We start from the raw sequence: 14,197 nt of genomic DNA on the forward strand, positions 1-14,197 counted from the left end.
GGGCAGTAAAGAAAAATTCATGGCCCATGACATGTCCATGACTTTTACTAAAAATACTGGTGATTAAAACTTGTGGGAGAGGGCTGCATGTGCCCCTGCAGGTGCTGGGGTGGCACAGGTGGCAGCGCATGGCCCAGGACCCCCACTGGTGCTGGGGGGTAGGGAGTTGGTGGAGGCAGCAGGCTCCCTACCTGGCTGCCTCCTCTCCCTCTCCCCCCCAAGCAGCAGCGTTTGGGTGTGGGAGGGTGCATGGAATGGGGTGAGGTGGGCTCTGGGCAGGGCTTACCTGGGCGGCTCCCCGGAAGCAGCAGCATCCCCCTCGCTCAGCTGCTAGGCAGAGGCGAAACCAGGCAGCTCTGCATACTGCCTCTGCCTGCAGGCACCGCCTCTGCAGCTCCCATTGGCTGTGATGGCCTGAGACTGCCCCAGCAGCGGCCAGTGTGCATTGACCACTGCAAAAGTCACAGAGGTTGTGGAAAGTCACAGAATCCGTGACTTCCATGACTTCCGCGACAAACTCCGCAGCCTTAGTTATAGGCATATAACAGGGGTGACCAAACCATGGCTCATGAGCCATATGTGGCTCTTTTACAGTTAAAGTGCGGCTCACAGAGTCCCCTGCATTCCCCATTCTCTGCTTACCAGACTTCGGGGGGCGGAGCTAGGGGCTTCTGCCAGAGACGAATGGTGCCTGCTGAGAGTTGGGGGGCACAATTTAAAGGTTTCCCCCCCGCAACAGATTGAGTCACACCCCCTGTTACCATCAGTGGCCCCTCCCCGCAGCTCCCAGGTGTTAGCTCCACACAGAGAGGCAGCAGCAAACAGCTGGGAGCGGCAGGAGAGGGCCGCTACATTAGCTGCAGGGGGAACAGGCAGCAACAAAAGCAGCAGCTCTCCCTGCAGCTCCCAGCTGTTTGCTGATGCCCACCTGCAGTGCAGGGAGGGAGCCAGGCAGCACCATGTGACCAAGCAGCGCCAGCAAACTATGGCAAAAATTGGGGGCACGGGGAGGAGGACGTGATTCCATGTGCCTCCCTATGTGCCACCTCTGTGCCCAGAAGGGAGGGGGCCTTCAGCCCTGCTGAGCACACCTGTCAGGGCTCAGGGCTTCAGCAGGATCGGGGCTGAAGCCCCGAGTCCCAGCAGGTGCCTCCCATGGGGCTGAAGCCCCGAGATCCTCCTCCTCACAGGGCTGAATCCCCAAACACCAGTAGGCAAGCCTTGGTTCTTGAATTTCTGAAGATTGTCATATGTGTCTTGGAGGGTCAGTGAGTTTGGCCGCCCCCAGTATGAATTAGATTAAGACATTCATACAGAAAATTCTAAGAACCCAGTGTACAGTAACTACTTCACTGACCAGGTAGCACAGAGGGTTCATAAAATTTATTACCTAGCAGAATTCTTAAAATATTACGTAACAACTACATGTCTATAATTGGTTCCTCATATCTTGCATACTCTCTGTTCTGTTTCTGGTAAGCTCTCTCTTCATATGATGTTTGAATGTATCTATTAGACCTAGAATAAAGACTGTGGGCTTAATTCACCCCTGTTTTATGCTGTGTAATGCTATGCATTTACACTGACCTATAGCTGGAGTAACATAGAGTTCATTCAGATTCAGCAGCTGAAGAAAAGGTTGCAGTTGGGGTCACTTAACCAGAAAGAATTATTTTTTGGCATGCCCTCCATTTAACAGAGATGTTGATACAAAGACATCACATTCCAAATAAGCTCATAGCATCAATAAGACCTTGGTTTGGGCATCCTTGACTGATTGATTGATTTATTTTAGACACGTTACTCTTGAATGAAGCACAGAAGCGTCTATGATTTTTCTTCGGTGAGCAGGTGTGACTTCCGTTAGCATTAATGGGAATCGCACTTGCACATCTAGGTGCACAGAGGCACCCCACCCTGCCTACGCAGCTGCAAAACAGATCTTGTTCCAGTGGCTTTTCTTGGGCCAAAACTCAAGGCAGAGGGGGAAGGAGAAGAGCCCATAATTATGCTTGAAACAATTGCTTCAGAAAGCATCTGAGTGAGATGCAGTTTACTTTTACCACCAGTTTGTGTGCCAAATGTAAACTAACACCTGCTAGAGAGCGCCAGGATGGCAAGCAGTCGTGTGCAGGTCACTATGCAATGCATTCGGTTCATAGATCTGTATCACAGACAGCAATTCACTTGCTCTTTTGTCTTCAGGGCGGAGCATTGACTTAACCCTCTTGCCTACTAAGGCCAGGAGGTTAGTTAAGTCAGAATTCTGTGGGAGCATGTAAGTGGAGGGATTGAGTGTGTGGCATCCCGAGAACTGAAGCCACACACACATGCAGCACATGAACAGTAGAGTTCAGTTTGAGACATTGGTAGCAGTCGAAGACTAAGACTGCCTGTGAAATAGCAAAACATGAGTCATTGCTGTTCTGCAGTCAGAGAATTAACTAGGGCCCAACACTGTGCACGTTTGTAGGCCTAACAGCTTTGGCAGCATCAACTGACTTATTACTCTACTTCCTGGAATGTTAAGCAGAGACAACATAGCTGATGGGGGTGGGAGACAAATCTAGGCCCTCTGATACTTGTTATAAGCAATCTCTGCAAACTATGGTTGTGGGTTTTTTTAAAATAGACTTCAGAGAGAGTGCTTTGCATTTGCAAATTGTGTTTGGAGCCCTTGCCTTCAGTATTTTCTGTTCTGCCTTACTTATTACAGATGAATTGACTGGGAAACCAGATACACGAAAGCATAAATTAGAGCAGAGTTATTTATTTGATACATTTTTCCTTGTATACAGAGTGATATTCATCTGTGGTGCCGCATAAATTATCATAATTATGTAAAAAAAAACCTTCCTTCTTCGAGAGATGTCCCTGTGGGTGCTCCACTCCAGGTGTTGGTACGTCCCTGCACCTTTGCACGGAGATTTTTACAGCAGTCCTCATACAGGTCACGAACGCGCAGAGCCCCTTCCCCACCCTGCTCTGAGTGTACTTAATAGTACGCGTGTGCGACTGGTCTCCTCAGTTCCTTCTCTGCTGTCCCCGGCCTGAGACAGAGCTCAGCAGACTCGTTAGAGAATTTCTTCTCTTCTTTGTTCAACTTTTTTCCCTCTTAGGTTAGCTTACCAGTATTAGTTAGGTACCCTTTTCCCTTCCATTCTCTTTTCTTCTCTTAAAAAAACAAAAACAAAAAACCCAACTTTTTGTTCCTGTCAGCGCAGCTGCTGCCAACATGCCTGACTCTCCAGGTTTTAAGCGCTGCTCTAACTCTAATGATGCGTTCACTCTTTCAGATGGCCACTCTAAAGGTATTAAATGTTTGGGGGAGTCCCACATCCCCCAGAAATGTGCCCACTGCAGCAAGTTGAAATCCAGGGCACGCAAAGACAGGGAGCTGTGATTAAAACTGCTCCTGCTGCACAAATCTCTCCGACCAGTGTCAGACCCAGGCTCTGACTCTGCTGTACTCTGCAGCCCCCCTGCTTCAAAGAAACAAAAGAAAACTTAAAAAAAATCCATCTCTCTCACCTGCAAAGGGTATTTGCAAGAACAAGCCTTCTCCGGGTACTGCTTCCCTCCCTGCGCTCCCCCAGCTGAATACCTTTGATGCTCTGGGCTCCTCCGGCACCACACAAAACGCGCCTGCAGTGGTCAAGCTAACCTCCGGTCGCGCATGCATACTATTAAGGTACACTCGGAGCGGGGAGGGGGCAGGCTCTGCGCGTGCATGACTGGTACGAGTACTGCTGTAAGAATCTCTGAGTGAAGGTGCAGAGACACACCAACACCTGAAGTGGAGCACCCACAGGGACACTCATCTCGAAGAACCTCAGTTACTGCACAGGGTGACTAACCTCCTCTTCCTCCCTGGGTTACTCAGGAGCAGGCAGCACTCACCTGTGTGCTGGGAAACCTGATGTTGTTGACAATAAAGGAGATCCTGACTATCCCAGTGGTGGTGTTAGATAGGTGGGAATCCTCTAGCCACCCTCCACTGCAGTCCTTTTATTTATAGAGGAAATTAAAATTGGTGGTGCCTCCCCCTGGCTGGGCCCTGTCCACACTCAATGGTGTGCCTTGGGAACCTCCAGGAGTAATCCTGAGCTAATCTGTGCAATTGGTCTAACTCAAAACTGTAACTAACCAGTTATAAACAATATACACCCAATATATGCTTAGATTGGATTAACACACCTTTACTTAACAACTTTAAAAAACATGATATAACAGACTGAGATTAAATGTCACTTCTAATTTAAATCGGCAGGGGGAGCAGTTCAAAAAATCAGTTGACAAATACAGTTTACAATACTAAATGAAACTTATCTGTCCTGCCTTTACCCTGCCACCATTTACCCCTCCCCGGAGTGGACATTCCTTTGCATTTCAGAGTTCTCAACACTTACTTGCGTGGGTGTGCTTGGAGATCTTGAAACTGGAGATAGCACTCTCTTGGTCCAGTAAATCCGTCCAACCAAGGCAACAAGCTGCACAACCCCTCTGAAGATTGTTTTAATCAAATGTCAGTAACCCTGGTTCTTGTTCAATGAGAAGACCACTCTGCCTCTTCTCAGACCACCCCTTAGAGTCTCTTTCCTGTGCCCCTTCACATACAAGTGCTTTCCCAAACCAGGTTGGTGGTTACTCGCACACTGCCTTCACCTCAGGACCACTTCAGTCAGCTCCAGGAACAGCAACAGTCTCTTCCCTGGCTCCAGTGAAGCCACCAACCACCTCTGAGTCTCTCTGTTTGGTGAAAGCTGCAGCAGGCTCTCAGTAGTAGCTTCTGGCAGCAGGTTAGCAGCAGTTCCTGGTATGGACAGAGATCCACAAAAGCAATCTCAGGTCCTCTCCCAAAAATGGAGCCCAGCGCACACTCCCCCTGCACTCTCTGGGAGAGGATGACTCTCTCCCTTCCCCAAGGCATTATGGGAGTTGTAATCTCCAAGGCAGGATTGCAGCGGTCAGGATCTTCCCAGTTAAGTTTAGAGCCGTGGAAAGGCAGCTCAAAACTCAGTTGGTACCCGTGGAAGCCACCCAAAATACAGCTAGATTCCCTACAACCTGAGTTTGCAAGTCCCCCAGGACACTCTCAATTTATTGATCCTGCAAGTTCTCGATTGGTTCCTGAGGGGTGCAAAGCATCCTCAACTCCCATTTTGAATTCCATCAGTTAACAACTGTCAGGAAGTAATGGTGAATTTGCAGGATTTGCCTCTCATGGCAGAGAGGCAAAATGAAATGGCTGTTGACCTCCTCAAAGCTGCAGACACAAAAGAACCTGACAGTAAACAGAAGAGTAAATAAACCTTCCATCCTCAACAGCTTACCCCTTCCTCCCCCAAAACAAAGAAAGAAAATAGAGCCAAATTTATCACTTACGTATACTCAAAGCCAGCCTTTGAGGCAGGCAAGTTGGATGCCAACTTTTTTCTCAGCTGATCTGCTTATCTGTGTGCGTGCGTGCCAAAAACATTTTCCGCCCTGGGTGGAAAACACTTTGGCCAGCCTTGTTTCATGCACTCTCATAGAGTTTAGTGGAACTACATGGTATATAGGTCAGTGATCAGTTACCCTCATTAAACACAATCTGTTTCATATAAAACCTCTGAGTTCCAACAAACTGCAAGCCTTATTCTGCCAAGGCTGGGAATAAACAGATCACAGGGCTATAAACATTAACAAAGCAGTATGCAGTGTTACTAACAAATGATAAAACTCTTAAGACAGAGCTTGCCTGGGTCATATTTTTTTTGTTCTAAGGATTTGTGTAGTATAATCAAAGTTTCTTAATTTTATTGCAGGACAAAAATGGATTAAAATAGCAGAAGATGGTAAACAGTAAAAACAGCTATTGAAATGTGGTTCTGGTCAGATAGCTCCTGGGTGGAGGTGAACAGCACAGCTCAGGTGTGTCGGCAACAGTAGCTTAAAGCTCACATTGTTACCTCCCTGATCCTGGTGCTGGCTTTATGCAGGGCTAGTCCCTGTGAACTGAAGGCTACTCTAACAAATGGCCCTGGGAATTTTAACTGCAGCCAAAGATTGATGTATCACAGGGGTATCTTGCCATGTCCCCTTTTCCCTAATCTACTTGCAGTAGGGAAAGGGAATGGTGCAGGACTCTCTATATTACCCTCGCACTGACATGATCTTCCTGGTTCACTTACACTGGTTTAGAGCGAGACTATTCTTTCTATGTTGCACCAAGCACCTGCACTGCACTGGAGAATCTTGTCTAGTCTCTTTAATAACTCATTCAAAACATTTAGGAGAGCAGCTGTAGCAATTGATTGTATCAGAAGGTTAACAAGAAAATTGGACCGCAGAGATGTTCTCCAAATGGTGCAGGAGCTGTATAGAGTTAAAACGCTGGGGTTGGGGATTGACTGCAAAACAGCCCACATTGGAAAACACACACACACCACACACTCTACAGCCCAGGCACAGTATTCGGTAAGTTCAGTGCTTACTGTGTGTGTGTGTGTGTGTGTGTGTGTGTGTGTGTGTGTGTGTGTGTGTGTGTGTGTGTGTGTGTGTGTGTGTGTGTGTGTGTGTGTGTGTGTGTGTGTGTGTGTGTTACACTTATCCATGATCAAAAGAATACTGCAGGGGAATCCTGCTTTGAATTTTGTTGTCAAGTCTCAAGTAGCCCCTTCTTTCCTTCAACTGCCTTTTCTTTGGTGGTGGATGGAGGAACCTTCTTGACTCTCTGTGACTTTTTCCTGACTGACTTCTGAAGTGAACCTACTGTGATGCTTTCCAGGGTACCCAGGGTTGTGAGGCACCTTGCTGCCACCTGCCCTTAGCATGAGGAAGTCTTGTCTGTGCCTGGTGTGGGTGAGCTCCATGACTCCACCAGCCTCTGGCAACACAAGCAATGCCTTCCAGGCCTCCATAGGCTTCACTCTCTCTGTATGGGTTAGCAATAGGCACACACCAATCCCCAAGTCCTCTTTGCATCCCTCTGCAGTGCCCAGCCCCTATTCCACTGAACACTCACAGAACTATCAGGTTGGCTACTCCCAAAGGAATAGTACACAGCAACTTACTAGTTTCACCACTCTGCTTAACACACAGAACTTAGATACATTTATAGTGAAAGCAAGTTTGTTATCAAAGAACGGAGATTCAAATGATAGTAAGAAAGAATACTGGAAACAACTGGTTACATGTAAAACAAAACAATAGTATGCTTCCTGCAGCCTATAACACACAAGACGAATAGCTTCCCCCAAGTCCTTTCCCCAGCCTTTTCAACCAGAGTGGCTGAGACTCTTTCATAAGATCAAGCCTGCTGGCAGCTTGTCCTCATAGATTGAAGGATACCTGGTGTACCTCCATACCCCCAGTTTTGCCCCCCAAAGTTCATTGTCTTTACTCATAAACAGGATAACCCCTGCTGGTTTTGTTTTTTTCTGCAGCACTCGCAATCTGACTGAAAGACTTCCTTTGTAGATTCACAATGGTCGTCTCCCACCTCCTGTCTGGAGAAGTCTGTCTCAGTGCACACTACCTCTAAGTGACCAGCCTTTAACTACAAGGCCTTATGAATATAATTTTCAGTATACATTAATACATTCTGCCCATACATTTCACAGTGATTTGATGACCACTGTGACATAGACTTTCAGCAAAGACTTTATCTGACCTGCTTTGGTGAACCGCTGTGCCCTCTGCCAATGGACATCAAGAGGTTCTTGGGTCACACCTGCCATCCAGAGAGGGCCCAATAATTTGAACTGCAAGCCTTTTCATATTCTTCTCTAGCCAAAGTTCATTGAGACAGAGGAAATTGCCTCAAAGATATCAGGGAAATTAAGTCTTACCAGCAGCTTTAAGGTAATGCATTCACTGGGAACTGCTTTATATTGGGACCAAATATTATCATTGCTTTTGATTTATTGCTTTTCTATTTTTTCATGTTTTCCAATTTTGAGGGGGTTATAAATCTGCCAGGCTTGGATTACTACTGGGGTTTTTGGTGGGGTTGGGGAAGGGGTATCTCTGCTTTATTTGGTGGATAAATTTGCCAGGTGTAATAATAATCATACTGCCCTCTGCTATTTGGACCACAGGGAATAAATAAGACTAGAAATCACCCAGACATGTGGAAATGGGGGTGGTGGGAGCAGTGCCTTTGTGGCATCCTGTCCACACATCCCCAAGCAGAAACCCCTCTGTAAAAGACCAGCACTTCATCCTTAACTGATCCTGTTCTGTGTAAATAATACAGACAGTGGATAATTTTACTGTACATGCCATCAGCCAACAGGATGAGTTAATCTTTCTGAAACTTCACTGTAGTGCTCATCCTTTTGGGTAGGTTTGTGGTTTTTTAATTTTAATTCTCTTTGAAAGTACATCATCCTGTTTAGGGTGTGGCCTTTCTTGTCTCTTTCCGCTGCTGTTGCTCAGGAAGGGCCTAGGGTTTTCTTCTGTTATAGAGAGCATCCATCAGCTCTGTTTCTCTTTTCTTGCTCTAGTTCCTTTTATAATGGAATGCTGTATTTGAGTATGATGGTAACTGGGGAGTGGGGCGGGAAGGCCACTTGTACCGTATGACTGGAGAATTGCTAACATAGTTCCTATTTTTAAGAAAGGGAAAAAAAGTGATCCGAGTAACTATAGGCCTGTTAGTTTGACATCTGTCGTATGTAAGGTCTTGGAAAAAAATTTGAAGGAGAAAGTAGTTAAGGACATTGAGGTCGATGGTAATTGGGACAAATTACAACATGGTTTTACAAAAGGTAGATCATCCCAAACCAACCTGATCTCCTTCTTTGAGAAGGTAACAGATTATTTAGACAAAGGAAATGCAGTAGATCTAATTTACCTCGATTTCAATAAGGAATTTGACACGGTTCCACATGGGGAATTATTAGTTAAATTAGAAAAGATGGGGTTCAATATGAAAATTGAAAGGTGGATAAGGAACTAGTTAAAAGGGAGACTACAACGGGTCGTACTGAAGGGTGAACTGTCAGGCTGGAAGGAGGTTACTAGTGGAGTTCCTCAGGGATCAGTTTTGGGACCAATCTTATTTACCCTTGTTATTACTGACCTTGGCACAAAAAACAGGAATGTGCTAATAAAGTTTGCGGATGACAAAGCTGGGAGGTATTGCTAACACAGAGAAGGACCGGGATATCATACAGGAAGATCTGGATGACCTTGTAAACTGGAGCAATAGTAATAGGATGAAATTTAATAGTGAAAAGTGCAAGGTCATGCATTTAGGGATTAATAATAAGAATTTTAGTTATAAATTGGGGACACATCAGTTGGAAGTAACAGAGGAGGGGAATGACCTTGGAGTATTGGTTGAACACAGGATGACTATGAGCTGCCAATATGATATGGCCATTAAAAAAGCTAATGCAGTTTTAGGATGCATCAGGCAAGGTATTTCCAGCAAAGATAAGGAGGTGTTAGTACCGTTATATAAGGCACTGTTGAGACCTCATCTGGAATACTGTGTGCAGTTCTGGTCTCCCATGTTTAAGAAGGATGAATTCAAACTGGAACAGGTTCAGAGACGGGCTACTAGGATGATCCGAGGAATGGAAAACCTGTCCTATGAAAGGAGACTCAAAGAGCTTGGCTTGTTTAGCCTAACCAAAAGAAGGTTGAGGGGGGATATGCTTGCTCTTTATAAATATATCAGAGGGATTAATATTAGAGAGGGAGAGGAATTATTTAAGCTTAGTACCAATGTGGACACAAGAACAAATGGGTATAAACTGGACACTAGGAAGTTTAGACTCGAAATTAGACAAAGGTTTCTAACCATTAGAGGAGTGAAGTTCTGGAACAGCCTTCCAAGGGGAGTAGTGGGGACAAAAGACATATCTGGCTTTAAGACTAAGCTTGATAAGTTTATGGAAGGGATGGTATGATGGGATAGCCTAATTTTGGCAATTGATCTTTGATTATCAGCAGGTACGTATGCCCAGTGGTCTGCGATGGGATGTTATATGGGATGAGATCTGAGTTACTGCAGAGAATTCTTTCCTGAGTGCTGGCTGGTGAGTCTTGCCCACATGCTCAGGGTTTAGCTGATCGCCATATTTGGGGTCGGGAAGGAATTTTCCTCCAGGGCAGATTGGCAGAGGCCCTGGAGGTTTTTCGCCTTCCTCTGCAGCGTGGGGCATGGGTCACTTGCTGGAGGATTCTCTGCAGCTTGAGGTCTTCAAACCACAATTTGAAGACTTCAATAACTCAGACATAGGTTAAGGGTTTGTTATAGAAGTGGATGGGTAGGATTCTGTGGCCTGCTTTGTGCAGGAGGTCGGACTAGATGATCATAATGGTCCCTTCTGACCTTAAAGTCCTATGAGTCTATGAGTCTATAACTTCCCTTGATTCAAGAAGTAGCTTAACATTGTTATTCGTTCCATGTTTATGTGACTCCATTTGAGCATCAATAGTTCTTGCTGACCTATTAACAGAAGAATCTTGTGGGCAGGGAGATGTGAGTTGCAGTTTGCTGAGTTCACTCTGTCTGTTGCAATTCCACAGCATCATTTCTTTTGTCTTGCAGGAAAGGAAGTAGCTGAAAGATGGTACGGTGAAATAAAAAATTACAACTTTCAAAATCCAGGGTTTTCTTCTGGGACAGGTGAGCTCAGGCTGGGCACTGCTCCTTCAAAGATGCAGCTCTTACTTAAAAAAGTTGTTAAATCTACTTTCTGACTATTTTTCAAAAATCACCTTTAAAAAAAATTAAGGGGTGTGTGTGTAAAAGACCAATGTTAGAATTGCTCTCAGGAAAATGACAGTAACTGGAAGGATAAAAGGAAACTATGACTCCAAGAGTAATGAGAAAGTAAACAAAATTTGTATTAGAAACAAAGTGGATAGATTTTTAAAAATTTTCTCTCTTTTTCCCTCAGCCAACAATATTAAAAGGTGTTGGTTTTGAGGACAAACGCACTATATTACCCACAAAATATCAGAATTGTAATAATAGAAACCATACAGCTGTTTAATTAAAGATACTGTGCTGATATCTGCCTTGGTTTACTGCTCCTGCCATCTAATCCTATTGATGTCAATGAAGTGTTACCTGGAGTGTAAATTGGGGCCAAATTTTGGCTCCGTAGTTGCCTATTGGCAATTTAGTATGAGATGAAAATACCTTTGTTCGTGGAATTGACAGGAAACAATGAAAGAGATTCCAAAAGTGTTTCATAGGAGAGTTTCATTTATCTGTAACTGTGCATAGAGCAAACGGCTGGTGAAGTGGGTTTTGAGAGACAGCTACTCGACAACTGTCATAAGAGACTAGAAAAAAGCCTGGGAAGTTAATGTTTCACTAATGCTCATATGCTGTGCACTGGGGAAACATAATGGGAGGGATCAGAACTGAAGCGGGTGGGGAACAGTCAGTGGTAGGATGGTTACTTTGTCAGCCATACTGCTGGGAGAGAAGGAGCTGGGATCATTGTTGGGCATGGTATGCTGTGTACCCAAGGCCTTGGATCTGGGGCTTTTGTCCTTGATGTTCATCCAGGCCTGGTTGTTTTCACAGAACTTTTCCTATGTATTTTGGTTTTGGAACAGAGCAAGGAGCTCATGAGTGCAGTGAGGAACCTTATTGCTGTCTTTCTAAAGACAAACTATTAGATCAGCTGCATTTTCTTTTTCACCCCCTAGGCGTGTTATCCTGTCAGAGAAAGAAACTAACTTAGTTTGGTGTGACCTGGTTTTGCTCAATCACTAGAAATAATTTTTCAGATTTATTGTCCAAAGTTAATATGTTTGTTTGACCTTTTCCCTCTTAGGTCACTTTACAGCAATGGTTTGGAAGAACACAAAGAAGATGGGAGTTGGAAAAGCCGCAGCAAATGATGGCTCCTCATTTGTGGTGGCCAGATACGATCCACCTGGAAATGTTGTAAATCCAGGTTTCTATGAAGAAAATGTTCTTCCACCAAAGAAATAATAAAAAGACAGTTTTTTTGGTTAATGACACGTGTACTTGTGGACTGAAGACATCTTTAAAATTAAATAAAATCAAATGATATTCCATGCTTGATACTACCATTCACCTGTCACTACGAGGCAACAAATATGCTACTTGAGTGCATCTGTACAGTACAACTGTACAGCTTCTGAGATATGTTCTTGTTCTGAACTAATTCATTTGAGAAGTACTAAAGCATGGGTATATGCAAACTTCAAGATTTTGATTTTGCCAAACATGTAAAGGGCAAGAATTTATGTGGATTTTTAATAGTTTGTGTGAACTGTGTGTGGCTTTTTTTTAAAGCAAACAAGTTTGTAACTTTGTAACTTTTTAACTAAAAATATCACCTTGTAATTATCTAGCACTATATTCCAGTTTTCCAGTATTTTTAAATGAGATGCCATCTGTATGTTACTGTTTTATGATCCAATCCTGGAGTCTTGAGACACGCAACACTCCCTTAGACTTCAGTAGGAAGTTACACACGAGTAAGGGCGGTGGGACCAGACCTGTAAATATCTATCAGGAGAAAAATCTTGTTCAATGCTATTGAAACCATACAAACCAATCTGCTCTGTAATTAATGTCTGGCACATTGTCAAAGATGTTTATATTCAATTGGTAGATTTTAAGTATTAGTAGCTAAAGTAGTTTTTGAATAGAATATAAACATCTTTGACAATGTGCCAGTACTTATGTTGCCCTAATATAATGTACATCAAATCGGAGATAGATATTAAGTGCACATGTCCTGTTTACTTCATTACAGAAAAACAAAATATCCCCCTTTCTTTAGCTTCTTGCACTCTCTTTCTCTGACTCATTAAATGTTGCCACAAGTTGCTGTTTTAGACCTAATCCAAGGAACTACTGGATTACTTGCCATGAAAATGTGCTAAACTCTTAGACATCTGTTGCCTGACATAGGTCCAGACATTGTGCAGGTGGCTTGTGCTCCCATGCAGAGGGAATAGTACTTAGTACTGGGGGCCCAGAAGAAGAACTTCAGTGGAGCATCTTGGATTTTGCATTTTTGTTCAATGAACTAATATTTGCTTCCAAATGAATGTCAGGCACATGCCTCATACTCGAGGATCAATAATGTTTCAGAGTGCTATTCTGTTGTCCTCTAGCAAAATCCTATGGGGTTGAATTGGATATTAATGAGGCAAAACTTTGGTCTACATAGTTTACTTTGAGTTTGGACTAGGCAATAAGAATATTTTCCTGTTCAGGATGGATGTGTGAACCAATCCAAGGTTAAATTAGCTCTTTAAAAACTGGCTGCAGGCATTTTTCCCCCGATCAAATATAAAAAGGGGATCAGTGTTATCCCAGCGCTAGAAGGCCAGGCGCTGAAACCCTGACTCCTGTTGGGTATGCCTGTGCTTCATAAGTATTCCTTTTGACTTCAGTGGGATTCAGTAGGTCAGAATCTGGCCCACAGAGACTCCCAGTATGGAAAGGCTTTTTGTTTACACAATTTTGATATATTGCAATGTTATGGCTTAGTTATATGTCACTGTGGTAGTAAGTTAGATTCCTTTTGCTGTAACCCAAGAATTTAACACAAAAAAATGAAAATCTGAAAATGAAAATAAATATTTTTCTTGTGAATTACTTCTAGGTAATTGTAGACTAATTTGAGTCGCTTACCTCAGTCTATATTAACTAATCCTGACACTTTATTTTAAGAATGAATTATATAGTTATAACTTTTACAATGCAGTGCACAGGAGTGGTGATTGTTTTGATCCAGTAAAGAAAGGAGTAGGGGAGGAACCCCCAACAAGTTGTAAATGATACAGCAGATCATAAATATCACATACCTCCTGTATGAGGTCTGGATTAACACTTGCTCCCATTTGGGTGCAAGGTTGCACACATCTTAGAAGCAAGAGTTACAATGTTGTTTTTCATCTTTTTATTTGTTTATTTTAATTTCACACATGCTCAGTAGAAGAGTCTCACTTAGGCCCTGATTCTGGCAAACTTTTACATAGGGCACTTAAGTGTTTGCAAGTTTTGGGACTTTGTGCCCAAGAACTCAGTCTGAGAAATGCTGGAACCGAGCAACTCCAGACAGGCTACTACCATCTGTGCAACATACTATCCTCTCCAGAGGTGAAAATGGAAGAATTTTAACAAAATGTTAGACAAAACTGATAATTTGCAACACCAACTTTATTACCTTATTTGAATAAATATATGCTTGTTATACTT

General features: G+C 43.7%; 1 protein-coding gene across 1 annotated transcript in view; it reads left to right on the forward strand.

The window, feature by feature from the left end:
* Positions 1-13,594, forward strand: part of GLIPR2 (GLI pathogenesis related 2) — a 47,179-nt gene extending 33,585 nt beyond the window's left edge. Inside the window, exons 4-5 of the mRNA XM_050938278.1 lie at positions 10,547-10,624; positions 11,790-13,594. Of these exons, the coding sequence (XP_050794235.1) occupies positions 10,547-10,624; positions 11,790-11,950 (239 nt within the window). The 3' untranslated portion in view covers positions 11,951-13,594. The remainder of the gene's footprint in view (positions 1-10,546; positions 10,625-11,789) is intronic.
* The last annotated feature ends 603 nt before the right edge of the window (positions 13,595-14,197 follow it).

The sequence above is a fragment of the Gopherus flavomarginatus genome, chromosome 2 (assembly GCF_025201925.1).
Source record: "Gopherus flavomarginatus isolate rGopFla2 chromosome 2, rGopFla2.mat.asm, whole genome shotgun sequence".
NCBI classification, from domain to species: Eukaryota; Metazoa; Chordata; order Testudines; family Testudinidae; genus Gopherus; species Gopherus flavomarginatus.